The sequence below is a fragment of the Sinohyriopsis cumingii genome, chromosome 7 (assembly GCF_028554795.1).
Source record: "Sinohyriopsis cumingii isolate HCF-2022 chromosome 7, ASM2855479v2, whole genome shotgun sequence".
Classification (NCBI taxonomy): Eukaryota; Metazoa; Mollusca; class Bivalvia; order Unionida; family Unionidae; genus Sinohyriopsis; species Sinohyriopsis cumingii.
Genome location: NC_142967.1, coordinates 89,492,852 through 89,510,767, shown reverse-complemented (window position 1 = coordinate 89,510,767; position 17,916 = coordinate 89,492,852). Strand labels below are relative to the sequence as shown.

Genomic DNA, 17,916 nt, shown 5'->3' with positions numbered 1-17,916 from the left:
GTTTTCAGTGTAGGCTACCTACAGGAGCTACTTAAGATTGAAAATAAGGCCATTAGTAAATGGTTAAAGTGATGGGGGCCCAAAAGTCAAACAGTGGAAGGCATTGACCCTGAAAGTTAAGATGGACGAGTCAGAGGCTGTATCTCCCACCCATTCCTACATCCTAATTATCAGGGTCAGTGTCTTACATTGTAGGACTGAGTCCAGTTTTTTTATATTAGTCTTTGAAGCCCCGTTTTCCAGATCCCTATATCCATTTACCTATAGTTTTAAATTCATATGTTACGAGCTGCAGTGAAAGTGCCATAGTAAATGTGTTCCAGACACATTGGAAAATGAAACAATCCATCAGATTCCATTGCTTTTATTCAAGTTTGGTACTGACTTATTTGATGAAAGGTTCTTTGCTTTTATTGAAGATTGTAGTCAGCTTTCTTTGATGAAAGGTGCATGCGTTGTTGAAGTCACTGCTAAAGGACAAACGGAAAACAAAAAAATGCCCGTTTCTTATTGTGGCAGCAACATCAAATAATTGTATTGCATGATTGAGACTGATTATTTTCATAACAATCGGTGCTGCAAAGGTTATGTTTTCTTTGAAATTTCAGCAAACTATTTTATCTGGGTACATTTTTAAAAAAGGAATTGGCCATTATTTGCTTGATTGTAGTTAGTGTTCCTCCTGTCTATTGAATAGACCAACAAATAATATCTTGTTTGCTTTGTTTTTTTTTTTTTTTTTTTTTTGTTTTTTTTTTTTTTTTACATTTGTGGTAGCGGAGTAATGTTGTCTTCCACACATGTTAGAAATTTAAAAAGGGTCAATGGATGATAGAGACACAGGTGTTCTGGCCTGACGACACCGATGTGAGTGTTCTGAAGGATTTAATTCTGAGTGAAAAGAAGAGGAATTTTACTTACCATCCACGTACAAGTGTCAGTCTTTGTAAATATATTAATTACTAGCCAGCGGCCGAAAATCCAACAAAAGATAGATTATGAGATAATGCCTCGTCCATTTGATCTCTGCTACCAGAAATGTCAAAAACAAAAAAAAGCTGATATCTCACAACATACAGTACTCATGCTAGATGTCAACATAAGTTGATCATGATATAACAATGTATGGTTTAAATGATTTGTCTATATGGACAAAGAATTTGTTTATGTAACAATATATAAATTTCAGTGCATTATATATCAAGTTTTCAACTTCCTTTCATTTGGCCTCTGAATATTTCCACTCCAAACCAGTGGTTGTATATACAGGTTTAAACAGCCAACAGTGTTGCCAATAATAAATTTAAAAACTCGCCAGATGGTATATTTTTGCTGCTAATAACAAGGGAAAAAAATCGCAATTTGCACCTTTGGCGAAGCCCTGCACGTTTAAGAAGAAGAAACTATTTTTTCATGTTTTAGAAAAATACGTATAAAATTTCAGGAGCCATGTCATGGTCATCTTGTATTATTCATATGCTATCTCTTCCCCAAAATGATAATATACTTTTTACATCTTTTTTCGTACTTTTAAGAAAGAATATTTTTTTCGTGTATGACAAAAATACATGTATATGACATTTTGCGAGCCACATGACAACCATGTTGTATCCGAATTTGTGTTATAAAGGAGCATGCTATAGCGAGGTCACACTGTATAATGAATTTGTGATACATGGTTTCACATTGAAGAAATCCATCTGTTTTCTTGGAACAGTTTCATGTACAGTTACTAGAAATAGAAAATAAGGAAATTAGATGGAGATTTAACAAAGGATAAATGCACAGCAGCCGTTGATCACATGACAAGGGCTTTGAACTGTAATTGTTATTCAGTGTCTCCTGATGTCTTGGATTGATCTTTGCCTAAAATTTTTGGTTGTCTTGCATTTTGGATAAGGAAGAAACCTATTGATTATGGGATCAAACATTTAAAAAGGTCAACATTATTATGAAAGAAGAAACATTTTGTCAGTACAAAAATTTCAGTTATTGATGTTTATTGGAATGGGTTTATAATATGCCTTTGTACAGAACTTTTTCAATGGAGTTAGACTGACATTCAGCAGATTTGATTCAGACTGGTTCATGGTCAATTTTTGGGGTCTGTACCTGGTGCAGGCTGGTTTGTGATCAATTTCAGGGTCTGTTCATTATTATGATCTTACAGCAAAGTGATTGATGATTTTTGCCAACATAAGACTAAATAAAATCAAGAGTGCATGTTTACCTTTTCTTTATTTTGGAGCCTGCCACTGATTATTCGTTTGACTCGTCATCACCATACAGTTGTGATACAGAATATCAGTGGCAACCTTTAACAGCATTTAAACCTGTCTCTATGGATTTGATACGTACAATTGTGATGAAGAGTGCCCCAAAGTCATGTGAACTCTTTTCAATTTCAACATCATTGCTACTTGAGTACTTAGATTCAATATTACCGTAACCAATGTTATCAATACACTAATCTCTCTGTGGGAATAATACAACCTTATTATTGTTCAAGTCTGACTTTGTCATCAGGATACAAATTGTGTCTGTAAATGGAAAACATTTTAGCCCAGTTAATCTATGTTTTTGACTCTGTTCTCTTCAATCTTTACACTCAGCCGCTATCAGGTGTCATAGATTGAGATCCATTGTCTCACCAGTTCTATACTGACAACACATATACAAATCTAGCTGCCCAGCTGAAGTTTTGGCTGCCATCCAGGGTGTGGATATGTGCATTTCTGATGGATGACATGCAACAAGCTGCAGATGAATGATGATAAAACTGAAGCCATCATAATCATCACCCAAAGACTTAATCATTCACCTCCCTTACCTCAAACAAAAAGTATCGTCAGTGCCAAAATTAAATTCACGCAGTATGAAACCGGAGCGTCCTTCTCGACAGTACTCTCATTACACCAGGATGTCACGAACATGTGCAAGGCTGCACATATGGGGCTGAGACTCATCAGCTCCAGTTGCAGGTTTTTTTTGGGTTGATGCCAATAAAAAAATTTTGTGTTCCTTAGTACTTTCAAGACTGGACCATTGAAGTTATCTGGTTCCTATCGGTATCTACTACAGAAACTTCAAAAAGTTCAAGACCCATTTGATCAGATTATTGTTAGACTACAAAGAACTGAGCTTACCTCCCTCTCTGCTCTGTCATCTCCTTTGGCTACCCTTTTGATCCAGAATCAACTTAAAATCTGTCAGTGTGCTATAGTATATTTCATTGACTGACTGACAGTCCAATATACCTATCTGACCTCGCCCATGTGTACACCCCATCTAGGAACTAATAAACTCGCCTATTTTGACTACAAGAACAGACTTGACGAAAGTCCACATCATCATTATTACATTATTATTAAAGTCCACATCATCATTATTACATTATTATTAAAGTTCACGTCATCATTATTACATTATTATTAAAGTCCACATCATCATTATTACATTATTATTAAAGTCCACATCATCATTATTACATTATTATTAAAGTCCACATCATCATTATTACATTATTACTAAAGGTCCACTTAGCATGTGAAAGGTAATGAAAAGTTTTTCTACACCATATTGTAACTAGGCAACTAGCATCTGTCTTACTGCCATGAATTAATCCAGTAAGTATTTCAGTAAGTGTCTTAATGATCTAATGTAAAAGAAAAAAAGAAAAGTTATGTGGTGGTACATTCAGTTACTGGGAGTGGATCGATTGCACTTTTTATGCATCACCTTGGACTGGAGCAGCAAAAATTCTCTTAGTGGCAAGTGACTTTTTTGTTGCACTCTTGGTGTATAAACAGTCTCTAGACTAAATGCAGTTCAATAAGGATACCAAGGACTTGTAAGGAATTTATTAACTATAGCAATGTAGTTGATGTATCCAGCCAGTTAGTTGAAGAAGCCTTCATAGAATTTAATATCTTTGCATTAAAGGTATGCCAGCAGGATTTAATCCATCCATGCTGCCACCCACCTTCAACAATCCGTTTGCAGTAGGACAGCAGCAAGCACAACAAACACAGCAGCAGCAAAGCCAGCAGCAGCAGCAAGATAGCAGTAGTGGTCAGACTGTCAGTCAACAGGCGCAGGTTAATGGGCAGATTGCTTCACCATCCCAGGATACCTCAGTTGTGGCTCAGAAGCCACCACAGACACAGGTCAGTAATCTAAACTTCAGATTTGATAATTTTCTACTCCCAGTTCGCTGATAGTGGTTGAGATGGTGGAGTCCTTTAATTTGAGCAAGATTTAATGTTATGATGTGGTGTCAGTGTTTGAAACAATATATTGTATGAAAAAATTAACAGATTAATGTCCTGTGTTGCAGCCAAATATTAATATCATGACAACTTTCTACTTGCAGCAGACTCCTAAACCACCTGAGGTGGCAGAGTGGTCAGAACACAAAAACTCAGATGGGAGATCTTACTACTATAACACCAAGACGATGGAATCCACATGGGAAAAGCCACAGGCTCTCATTGACTGGGAAGGCAAGTTCTACAGTACTTGTGCAGTATTATGTTCATGACACATATGATTTTCATTGTCATGTCGACCGCTCCGGTGGCCTAGTGGTTAGAGAGCCTGCAGTAGGTCGCGGGTTTGAACCCCGGCCAGGTCATACCAAAGACTTATAAAAATGGTGCTAACAGCTGCCTTGTTAGGTGCTCAGCTTTAAGAGGTTAATATTAGGACTGGTCGGCCTGGTGTCAGGATAATGTGACTAGGTGGGACATGATGCTACATGTTCTGCAGTATGATACATCAGTGCTAGACCTCACTATAAGCTGCCATACTGCAGATATAGTAGTGATGTGACTGAATTATTTTTAAGCTGCATTCAAAATCACATACACATTGTCATGTCTTAGCCCAAATTTAAATCTATTTTTTATGTCTTAAATGAAGACAGCAGCTGCAAGTACACATATCTATCATATTTGGCTGCATTGCAAACCAACTTGAGCTTATGAATGGATGATGTCTGTCTATCCATCTGGTATCAATACTGAAGTTTAGGTTCATATTTAGGTCATTATATTACACAATATTGCTTGTAGAGTCACATGTCTTGATACTTAAATGTTTCATGAGGACTACTACTGCCATTACTTGAGTGATTGTTGCATATCTTTGTATTAGGCTCATCTTCCTGTTATCATTTGCTTTAGGCTCATCTCCCTGTTATCGTTTGCATTAGGCTCATCTCCCTGTTATCATTTGCATTAAGCTCATCTTCCTGTTATCATTTGCATTAGGCTCATCTTCCTATTATATTTGCATTAAGCTCATCTCCCTGTTATCTTTTGCATTAGGCTCATCTCCCTGTTATCATTTGCATTAAGGTCATCTCCCAGTTATCATTTGCATTAAGCTCATCTCCCTGTTATCATTTGCATTGAGGTCATCTCCCAGTTATCATTTGCATTAAGCTCATCTTCCTGTTATCATTTGCATTAAGCTCATCTCCCTGTTATCATTTGCATTGGGCTCATCTTCCTGTTATCATTTGCATTAAGCTCATCTCCCTGTTATCATTTGCATTAAGCTTATCCCCCTGTTATTATTTGCATTAAGCTCATCTCTCTGTTATCATTTGTATTAGGCTCATCTCCCTGTTATCATTTGCATTAAGCTCATCTCCCTGTTATCATTTGCAGTAAGCTCATTTCCTTGTTATCATTTGTATTAGGCTCATCTCCCAGTTATCATTTGCATTAAGCTCGTCTCCGTTATCATTTGCATTAGGCTCATCTCCCTGTTATTATTTGCATTAAGCTCATCTCCCTGTTATCATTTGCATTAGGCTTATCTCACTGTTATCATTTGCATTAGGCTCATCTCCCTGTTATCATTTGCATTAAGGTCATCTCCCAGTTATCATTTGCATTAGGCTCATCTCCCTGTTATCATTTGCATTAAGGTCATCTTCCTGTTATCATTTGCATTAAGCTCATCTCCCTGTTATCATTTGCATTAGGCTCATCTTCCTGTTATCATTTGCATTAAGCTCATCTCCCTGTTATCATTTGCATTAAGCTCATCTCCCTGTTATTAGTTGCATTAAGCTTATGCCACTGTTATCATTTGCATTAAGCTCATCTCCCTGTTATCATTTGCATTAGGCTCATCTCCCTGTTATCATTTGCATTAAGCTCATCTCCCTGTTATCATTTGCATTAAGGTCATCTCCCAGTTATCATTTGCATTAGGCTCATCTCCCTGTTATCATTTGCATTAAACTCATCTCCCTGTTATCATTTGCATTAAGCTCATCTCCGTTATCATTTGCATTAAGGTCATCTTCCTGTTATCATTTGCATTAAGCTGATCTCCCTGTTATCATTTGCATTAAGCTCATCTCCCTGTTATCATTTGCATTAGGCTCATCTCCCTGTTATCATTTGCATTAGACTCATCTCCCTGTTATCATTTGCATTAGATATTTTTGTTTGAGCTTGGTAGCATTGACTTTGGTCTCTGTTTCTGCCTGCACATCCATCCATTCACACTCGAGATTAGGGTTATTAATGTTGAAGCTAGATGAAGCTCAGTGTTAAAGTTGTTTACTTTCATGCTAATTAAAAGACAGGCTGGACAAAAAGGGAATCTCTTGCTTGGCCACTATTACTTGTAGAGCCACATAAGCAAAGTTTTTATGAGGAATATTAGAGTCTTCAGTTAAATTTAGGTGCTGTGACATGTATTTCATGCTACAGTGATTTGTGTTAACCTTTGCATTTAGCTGTTTCGCAGAAACTATTGCCCACAGAATCGGGTAACTTGGTATGTTGGTGCGTCATGAAGAGTAAACCCCAAGTCTGAACTAGGCCATTGTGATCAGTATTTCATGTTCCATTGTTCTGCATTTACCTTTGCAGTTTGTTAAGTTTTTTGGACAGTGTGGCATGGTACAGTGATTCATCTAGGGCAAAACAAGGCTTTTACTGCATATAGCAGTAATGAACAAAAAAAAGTGTTTAATATTTTCCGGAAGGACAAATAAACAATAGAAAAGAATTCATGTAGCATCTGATGTGACGGCACAAGTATTTTGAATATCTTTTCATGGAAAGCTGCAAAGGCACAAGTATTTCAATATATTTTCATGGAAAGCTACAAAGGCACAAGTATTTGAATATCTTTTCATGGAAAGCTACAAAGGCACAAGTATTTGAATATCTTTTCATGGAAAGCTACAAAGGCATAAGTATTTGAATATCTTTTCATGGAAAGCTACAAAGGCACAAGTATTTGAATATTTTTTCATGGAGAGCTACAAACACTAGCACATTAGTTTAGGTCAGTAGCCCACAGAACTGCCAGATGAAAGCAACTCTTGTCATTTTTGTCAGATACACCTGCAGATTTACTGTTTATCGAACATTTAAAAACAGTGACATGACCAGTTGAAAAATCCATGTTTGCTTATAATTGTTGGACTATTTCACAATGAAACAAATTTCATGGCTTATTGAAATAAGAGAGGTACATCTAGGATACACAGCTGCATGATTTCTGCAAAATAGGAAAATATGCTTCAAATCGGACATAGAGTGGTGCATAAAACAAACATTGTTTGTAACTGTATATAATTCCTGTGCATGTTTTTCTTGTTTTGTTGTTACACATGGAAGTTTTTACTGGCTCTGTCTTGTAAAACCGATATACCAGTGAGGAATATAATTTATCAGAATTCTGATTGGCAGCCTTACCTATGAATGCAGCTTGTGCCATACTTGATATGTGACAGAATGGAAAAATAGTGCAAACATTTTACTTTTTTGTGACAGCTAATTCCAAAGAAAGGACTAAAGGTGTTAAAAACAGACCAGAAACAACTTGCCTTAAACCAGTCCCATTTAGCACAATTTATAATTAGAGTTCACCAGAAATTATCCAGTGCACATGTAATTGTGCCTCAGAGGGGTTTTGAAATTGCTACCACCTGGCTGGGTCATTAGTTGTTTATACCTAGCACTTGTCATTCATTACATGATGTGGATAACTAATTTTTTTCTGACAGTGTATTGACAGCAGGGAGTGATTAAATGTTCTCCCAGTAATGTTGGCACCTGGAGCAAATGCTTGTCTGTAAATGCTCTGGTTGAACTTGAAATGATGAGGTGGGGACTGCTGCATAAGCAAATAAACATGACTGACATTGCAGAATGAGGTTTGTGCTTCTGAAGACACTGCGGATGATTGCCTTAGCAATAAGTTGAGTTAGCGGTGATTTTTGACTTTCTACTAGGTTGAAGATAGAACCCTCCTGCCAGAAAGTATGCATTGGGACATTTGATGGTAACGTAACAGAAAACATCAGAATAGGCTGTTTCAGAGATGCTCCCAGGGCATACATGATTCACACAAAATTTGAACAAACTTGGAAAGTGTTGATCTGCAAGAATTCCAAGAATTTAGTTACAGGTCACTCATATGACAATGTATTATGCGCAGTATACAGTTTTATTCAGCCTTTCACCCCTAAGTGCTTGTTATGACACAAGTCTGTATACAGTTTTATTCAGCCTTTCACCCCTAAAGTGCTTGTTATGACACAAGTCAGTATACAGTTTTATTCAGACTTTCAGCCCTAAAGTGCTTGTTATGACACAAGTCAGTATACAGTTTTATTCGGCCTTTCAGCCCTAAAGTGCTTGTTATGATTCAAGTCAGTATACAGTTTTATTCGGCCGTTCACCCCTAAAGTGCTTGTTATGACGCAAGTCAGTATACAGTTTTATTCAGCCTTTCACCCCTAAAGTGCTTGTTATGACACAAGTCAGTATACAGTTTTATTCAGACTTTCAGCCCTAAAGTGCTTGTTATGACACAAGTCAGTATACAGTTTTATTCAGCCTTTCAGCCCTAAAGTGCTTGTTACGATTCAAGTCAGTATACAGTTTTATTCGGCCTTTCAGCCCTAAAGTGCTTGTTATGACACAAGTCAGTATACAGTTTTATTCAGCCTTTTACCCCTAAAGTGCTTGTTATGACACAAGTCAGTATACAGTTTTATTCAGCCTTTCAGCCCTAAAGTGCTTGTTATGACACAAGTCAAGCTATAGAAATATTTTAGTGCTTGTCATGATGTGTATTTTTTGTAGCTGCTTGCAAATCTGGTTTCTTCAGCATGACATGAATGGTTGTTAACCTAAATTTGATTGGCACATGAATGGTTGTTAAACTAAATTTGATTGGCATATTGAGTCCTGAAACAAGCATTGTTCTAGTTTGTACCTTGAATCAAATGTACATTTAAAATGCAGGCTATATAGAAGACCCAAAATGGCTGATTCCCTGTGTGCTTCATCTTGAGATGATGATTTTGTTCAGCGAATACAGGCTAAACAAGGCAATTTATTTTTAAAGTTACAAAGTATATCTACTTATGGGTGCTGGGAAAGTATTAATGGAGATACCAGTGAGTGATTTTGAACAAGAATATTGTGTTCAATAGAGTCCACTTCATGCTGGATGGACAAAAACAGACAGCATGCCTGTCAATCCCTCATTTCAGTGGTATTTTGAAATTAAATGTAGAAGAGGCAGACATGCAAGTCAAATTAAAATACAGACATTTTAAAAGTAGAATGCAATTTTTGTTTATTTTCTCATCACAGTTTAGCCCTGCTGGATCATGTGCTACAAAACCATATAGCCAAGCATAAAGGTTATGATAAGTCGATTAAATACGAATCTAAACATGAAATTAAGAAGTACATATATTTATGCCTCTGTTTGAACGACATTCATATGCTTGAAATTCAAATACAGCATTACAGAACAGCAGGGGGCCCCGAGTGGCCGAGTGGTCTAAAGCGCTCACCGTTCCGGATCACTGCCATCTCACCTCTGTCTGCGTATGTTCGAGTCCAAGGCTCGGCTAGCGTGGGTACGTGGGAAAGCCTGCCAGTAGCTTCTCGTGGGTCGGTGGTTCTTTCCTGGGTTTTCCAGGGTTCTTCCTCCACCAGTTATACTGGCCGCCATATATGGCCTATCTTGTGCTGAAAAATGGCGTTAAGCCCTACAACAACAACAACAACAGAACAGCATCTCTATCATAGTAGTCAGTAAAGTGCTAATTCAAGAAAGTTGAAAATGGCTTGAATTTTAATATCGTATCAATTTCATATTGCAATCAGTGCTGCGATTTGTTTCTTTTGTGAACATGTGGGACTATGTTGTGCCAGTGCAGGGATTGTTCAACTGGTCATGGCAGTGGTTTTTATTATTTTAGAAAACTGAATAAAAAGGTATAAAAAATTTTTTATACCTTCTTATGCATCAAACATGTCTCCAATTCATTACTGTTTATATGCAGTGAACTTTGCAAATCAGCAATGCTGCCACAGGTGATTTTCTTATGAAAATATTAAATACAGGTAAATTTTAGTTTAAGGTTATGCAATTCCAGGTTTTCTTGAAACTTGATGTTTGTTTAATGAATGTCTTTAATTTGTTTTATTAAACCTATTTATGCTTGTTGATGTTGTCTTATATATATATATATATATATATATATATATATATATATATATATATATATATAATACCATGGACAAAATATTTTTGATATGCAAGTACAACATCATTATGAATACTTTTATCATTGTTCCATTTATTTTCTCCCCTGACTGCTTAAAGTACTATGACTGCTGTAGTCAACAGAACAGAGTTTACAGACTGATATGCCATGTAGTGTTCTGTCTAAATCATTCACTTTCTTTTGACAGCTAAACTTGCCCAGCTGCAAGCTGCTGCCATTGCTGAGCAGGCCAAGGTCAATCATACAGAGGAGAGTGCCATGGAAACAGAAGAAAAGGAAGAGGAAAAGAAAGAGGTACCACCTAATCTGGTAAGTCAGTTTCAATTTGTCAAATTGTAATTAAAAATGTGCATAACTGCATTCTACTAGGAACATGTTTATTTAATTGGAATAAGTACAGCCATTCACAAAAACAAATAACCTGTACGTCTCAAAAGTTTATCCAAGGAAAGAGAAGTCTAAATTATTTTGAAAGTATTAACCAGTACATTGTTTAGCATTGTTCCAGTTATTTTAATTTTGATTGGTAATATTTTGCCAGTTTTGGTAAATTTTTTTATATATCTTAACTTTTAAAGGAGAAAGAGAAGGAGGAGAAAGAGGAACAAAGTGAGGAACAGAAGGCTGCTGAGAAGGCACGTCCTGTCTCCAGCACACCAGTTCCTGGAACACCATGGTGAGTAGGTCAGATCTCTATAACAGTATCGTTTGGGAAGAACTTTTACATTTTGTATTTGAACAGCGATTATCCAACATGTATTGTCTAAAAAGAGTTTTCTTATCATATTTATTAGGTGCTTGTGACCAGTCCTTCAGCTTATTTATGGTCCTTTGCTGTTAGGACACATTTTTGTCTCCTGGAAGAGGGGACAGCAAATTTTGCCTGTCCATTTGTTCTGCCATCTTTCCCTCAATCTGTCAGTCTTTACTTCTGTATATCTATAAATTGTTTTGCACAACAACTCATTATTGGTTGATATCAACTAAATTTTATTTGCATTTAGATAATAACGAGACCTTTTGTAAATTTGATTGTTAACATTGTAAATCATTATTATCAGTTTTAACCCTTAATTGTTGGACCCACCCATTTTCATTTCCACACATTAATGCCCTCCCTTAGTTTATTTTATTAGTTTTAAACAAATTTGGTATGCAACCTGACATTGATGAGATCTTGGCTGAGTTTGATTGTCAGTATTCTGTGCTATCATGATTTATTTATTTATACCCTGTTTTTCAGACCCACCAACTTTTGCTTCTGCAAAATAACTATGATGATTATTACTGGAGTTTAGTTGAATTTGGAATACAGCTTGATGTTGATAAGACCATTGTTGGTCTGATTGTCAGCATGCTGTTTGTTTATTGTTTAGTATGGTTATATAGTCTGTCGGATTCACCTACATTCATTCTTTACAAGAACTCTCAATTATTAACAGATTTAGTATGTAGCAAAATTTTCATTAGATCTGGCTTGAGTTTTGTTAGCATAAATGATTGTGTTCATTGCTTATCAGAGGTATAGCCTTTGATCATCAGACCAACTTCCATTTCCAAATGCATCACTCGATCCCCTTATTGTTAGGAATTATGTTTCACTGCCTTCTGATTCCAGCCTGTTAAGTTGCAAATAGGCATCTTTCCTGTCTTCTTCCAGTATAGATGCTAAAAATAGTACAGTGTGACCCTGCTATAACACAATGGTCAGGGTCCATAGAACCTAACCATGTTATGTATGAAACCATGTTATAACTATGTCATTTAGCTAAAGAAAATTATGCATGTACCCCAAAAAGCAGGTGCAAAAATGTGAGCTTCATTGGCACACTTACCATCTTAAATCAGTGCATATTAAATTAGAAATATACATGTAGTCAAAACAGATAGCGTATATAATATTTTACTTTATGCATTGGAATATATAGGTGTATACTATTTATATATATACGTCTAATGGATAGCATGAATAGGATTATCAACACTCTGTACTCTTATCCGCAGAAATGTCACATGCAGTAAATCCACAGTACATGTAATACTATCGTAAATATGCATACAGATTTATAATATTCAATAATTTTTTGACAGATCATTATTTGTCTGAATTCATTAGAACAAATAGCAAAATTGCGTAACAAAAGATAATGCAAATTTACAGTTCAGTACCTCCCAAGGTCATTAAACAGTATCCATAAAATTTCATACAGCTAAAATTTTCTGATCTGTGAATCATAATACGTTATTGTTTTTTGAAAGACTGACTGATTTTTCAGCTGCTTTCTGTTACTGTCATGTTTGCTTTTGGCAGAGTCAGTCGTGTTTCTCAACTGAAGAATTTGAACATAGGCAATATCTTGTGTCTCCATTCAAAATCTTTATGTTTCCGTGACCGTAATCCATTGTAAATGTCCACAAATTAATGCTTTTTCAGCAAGAATAATTCTCCATCAACAATGGGGTCATTTTTATAGGGAACGGACAACATTATTCACTGGTAAACTGATTGCATCTAACGACACTGCCAAGCCATGCATACGTGTTGGCAGCTTTCATATTATGATGTTTTAAAATCATTGCCCCATAATTTGAACAAGTTTTAGCAGTTGACTGTGATGATCAGCAGTGTACTTAAATATTTGACCAATCTTTGTGAGATATATTCTTTAGTTCTGAAAAGCATTTCTCTGTAGAGGAGGAGAACCAAATTTTGTGACAAACTTTTATATCATTTCTCAATGACAGAACATGTAAGAGTTTAATGTTTTTTCTGAGTTCATCGTGGTATAAACTTTCAGTTGCCGACTCACACGGCAAATAACGCCCAAAGGGCGTTATGTAAGCTGTGTGAGTCGGCAACTGACAGTTTATACCACAATGAACTCAGAAAAAACAATGTTAAACTCTTATAATTGAAATTTTAATTATTTGCTATGTTATTTTGTTTGCATCATTAAAAAAAAGAAATCTTAATTGAGCGTAGTAATACATGTTTGTGGTTTTTCTGTTACTTAGCTATTTATAGCACTTGGGATGTCCAGCTTGATCGCAGTAAGGTCATCATAATACCAGTCCTTCAACCAATGGAAGCCAAATTTTTTCAATTATTTTTTGTTTGTTTGTTAGAATGTTGTTTTTCTTAAATGCTTACTTCATGTCTGCCTTAACTGGCGGTGTTTATCTAATGCTGTACACGTGACTCTATTTATAGAAGTGGAAAAGTAGTTCTCCTTACAGTTCATACAGAAATGAACACAATTCGTTTTGATCACGTGGTAACATTCTGACCAATGGAAATGTTACTTTCCTGTACCAGCTACTGGCATTGCAATTATGGTTGGTATGATTGGTTAGGATAAACATTGTTTATTGCAGAGAGATAGACTTGCTGTTAAAAAGGACACTACGATTCTACACTTCCATGAGCATATTTGTTTCATGACAATTCTTCAGCAAATTCTTTTTCTATGAATTACTTTATGCATTAAGGTCTTACTGACAATGAATCTCATCTCTGACCATGTGGATTTTTATCTCAGCTTGGCCAGTTGATTCCTGTGGGTGTTTTTTTTTTTTCCTAATTGGGTCTTTCCAGGTTCTCCCTTCACCGAATATACTGGCTGCTTTGTATAGCCTATCATGTATTGAAATAAGTTGAACCCACACAAACCTGACAATTTATTTTTAGCTATACTGGTCATAGACCAGAAGAGCTTATTAGATGGTCTGTTGTACATTGTACATCCATCTGATTACACCAGTTGGTCATTATTCCTCATAAACAACTTTGAGGGCTGCCATGAAAATTGACACATGTGCCTTCATTCATCCCATGGTTGAGGGCTGCCATGAAATTGACACATGTGCCTTCATCCCATGGTTTAGTTGGACCTAGATGAAAATATTGCTGCTCAGACATCCAGTATGGCCACCATGGCAACCATCTTGAAAATCTGGTTGCTACTCATAATGAATGGATAGTCATATCAACATTGAGTTTTCACTGAAGGACTTGTGATGTCTAGTTGGTCCTAAATGAAAATTTTGCGAAGTTGACATCCAATATGGCATCCACAGCAACCATCTTGAAAATCTTATCACATCTCCTGAACAGAGATCAGTGGCTTGTTATCCGTGTCAAAAGTGTATTGTATCCAGCTGACATGCTATAATGTTTGTTTTTACTGCTTTACATGGATGGTCATATCAGCATGGGGTTTTCATTAAGAAGGCTTCTCATGATATCTGTTTGATACGATAATGGTGCTGATCATTGCGGCCGTCTTGAAAATCTTATCACATCTAAACCAAAAATTTGGTTTGGCTTGGTACTTCAGCACTGAGGCAATTGGAGTAAAGTACCTTGTCCAAGAACACACCAAGGTAGCTGAACCAGGATGGTCTGATGGTAGGATTCTAACCCTCACCTTTTTGTTCCAACACTTAGCCACTGGCTCCCATGAACAGAAATTTATATTGATGTGGGGTTTTCACCAGAAAGACTTCATATGGATGTCTAGTTGGTCCTAAATGAAAATGTTGCTGATCTGGGTTTATTGGCTATCTTGTTCTTTTTATCACTTCTCTGGACTGAATGGTCATATCATCATGGAGTTTTCACTTAAAAGACGTCTTTTGTTGATCCTAAATTAAAATGGTGCTGATGTGATGCCATCTTCAAATTCTTGTCTTTGCAGCTCATCATAAATAGAAAGTAATTTTGACCTGGGATTTTCATCAGAAGACTTTTTATGGCATCTACTTGGTCCTAAATGAAAAGGGCTAATGCTCAATATGGCCATCCCGTCATGGTGGCTATCTTTAAAATGTTGTCTCTTTTCCTCCCAAATGGATGGATCTGTCTAAAAGGGGTTTCACAGGTAGAATTCTTATAAAACATTGTTGGTCCTGAATGAAAATGGGGTCAGTTATACATCCAATATGGCTGCGATGAATCTTGTCGTAAAAATCTTCTTGTCGCCATTCCCTCTGAATAGGTGATTATTATGACAAAGGTTTGCTACTTCTAATGATGTCTCTTTTGTCCTAAAATGAAATACAGTTGTTAGCTGTAATTTACAAGAATGATAAAGTTAGTTTTTGAACAACAGTTTAGTGTTTTCATTAGAAGGAGCAGTAAAACAATTATCTTAGCATGTTCCTTTCAACAGCACACAATACACTTTCAACACAGATGACAAGCCGCTAATGTCCTTTTGCTGGGGGGCTTGAGATAATCAAACAAATTTTTATTTCATTTGATCTGGGACATCAAATGCTTTACTCAGTCTCCCACATGGTGCATTAGTTTATCTGTATGTATTTTCCAATGTAGAAAAAATATGTTGCCCAGAAGTCTGGGAAAACTAAAATTGAATGCTGAGCAACCTTTTTCAACCAGTGTTGAAGCCCATTTGGGCAGCCAAAATATATTGAATATAAAACTTATAATGGAATTTTGTATCCTTTCCATAAACAAACACCCAGTTGTCCCTCAGTTACCTACAGCATAGTACAAAAGTCAAATCTTTAGTTGAGTGTCTGGTGATTGCTATTGATAAAATGTGATACTAATTCATGTGACGGCAGTCATATAAGTAATAATTCCATATTACCAGCCTTAACCTTTAAAAAAAAAAAAAAACGTAAAAATTTGTTTTTTTGTCCAGTCATTAATTAGCATATGGTAGCAGTTTCTTTGGCTTGACAGTACCTGCAGTGTAGTATTATGCTTTCTGATTAGTCTGTTGAAGAAATGGACAATTGTTATGGAGCATGCGACAGTTGTTTCTGTTTGGCGAACTTTACCTAATGGAATGTGGCAAGTTTAAATAATTAAACCTTTTATTTTTTTAATTCAGACATTTTGGACAAATGACTAATAGTATTGGATTAAAGATAACATGAACTTGTATGGACATGTTTTGGTTAGGGACGACAATCTACTAGAAAGCTTAAATACTACAAGTCACTGTGGAAAAAGTTGAGTTGAGCTTGCATTTAGAACTACTATATGTGTGTGTATGTGTATTTACCCCCACAATGAATTTCTGGCAATATTGTAGCTTTATTCAAATTCTAAAAATAGCAGTGGGGAGATTTGTCAGTTTAAAATTACCTTGAGGTTGACTTCGGTACATTGAATATTAGTAAGAAATATCATGTTTACACATCAGTTCATATGACATGTCTTTGCCAAAACATTGCCTTGAGTTGATTCATTTGCGTGATTGATACACTCAAGTGATTGCATCAAACAGTGCCTTGGGTTGATTCATTTGCGTGATTGATACATTCAAGTGATTGCATCAAACAGTGCCTTGAGTTGATTCATTTGTGATTGATACATTCAAGTAATTACATCAGGCAGTGCCTTGGGATGATTCATTTGTGTGATTGATACTCAGGTAATTGCATCAAACATTGCCTTGGGATGATTCATTTGTGTGATTGATGCACACAAGTAATTACATCAGGCAGTGCCTTGATGATTCATTTGTGTGATTGATGCACTCAAGTAATTGCATCAAACATTGCCTTGGGATGATTCATTTGTGTGATTGATACTCAAGTAATTGCATCAAACAGTGCCTTGAGTTGATTCATTTGCGTGATTGATACACTCAAGTAATTACATCAGGCAGTGCCTTGGGATGATTCATTTGTGAGATTGATACACTCAAGTAATTACATCAGGCAGTGCCTTGGGATGATAAATTTGTGTGATTGATACTCAAGTAATTGCAATCAAACAGTGCCTTGGGATGATTCATTTGCGTGATTGATACACTCAAGTAATTACATCAGGCAGTGCCTTGAGATGATTCATTTGTGTGATTGATACACTCAGGTAATTACATCAGGCAGTGCCTTGGGATGATTCATTTGTGTGATTGATACTCAAGTAATCACATCAAACAGTGTCTTGGGATGATTCATTTGTGTGATTGATACTCAAGTAATTGCATCAAACAGTGCCTTGGGATGATTCATTTGTGTGATTGATACACTCAAGTAATTACATCAAACAGTGCCTTGGGATGATTCATTTGTGTGATTGATACTCAAGTAATTGCATCAAACAGTGCCTTGGGATGATTCATTTGTGTGATTGATACACTCAAGTAATTACATCAGGCAGTGCCTTGGGATGATTCATTATTGTGATTGATGCACTCAGTTCATCAAACAGTGTCTTGGGATGATTCATTTGTGTGATTGATACACTCAGTTGCATCAAACAGTGTCTTGGGATGATTCATTTGTGTGATTGAATCACACAAGTAATTGCATCAAACAGTGTCTTGGGATGATTCATTTGTGTGATTGATACACTCAGTTGCATCAAACTG

The 17,916-nt window shown here is 36.2% G+C and overlaps 1 protein-coding gene across 3 annotated transcripts in view; it reads left to right on the top strand.

Moving 5' to 3' along the window:
* The window catches only part of LOC149795682 (transcription elongation regulator 1-like), a 92,912-nt gene that overhangs the window by 24,085 nt on the left and 50,911 nt on the right, over positions 1–17,916 (top strand). For 2 of the 3 annotated variants that reach the window (XM_089965544.1, XM_089965542.1), the window contains exons 7-10: positions 3,943–4,166; positions 4,373–4,502; positions 10,752–10,873; positions 11,143–11,240. In XM_089965544.1, coding sequence (XP_089821670.1) covers positions 3,943–4,166; positions 4,373–4,502; positions 10,752–10,873; positions 11,143–11,240 — 574 coding nt within the window. The remainder of the gene's footprint in view (positions 1–3,942; positions 4,167–4,372; positions 4,503–10,751; positions 10,874–11,142; positions 11,241–17,916) is intronic. The other variant, XM_089965543.1, reaches the window with a different exon arrangement.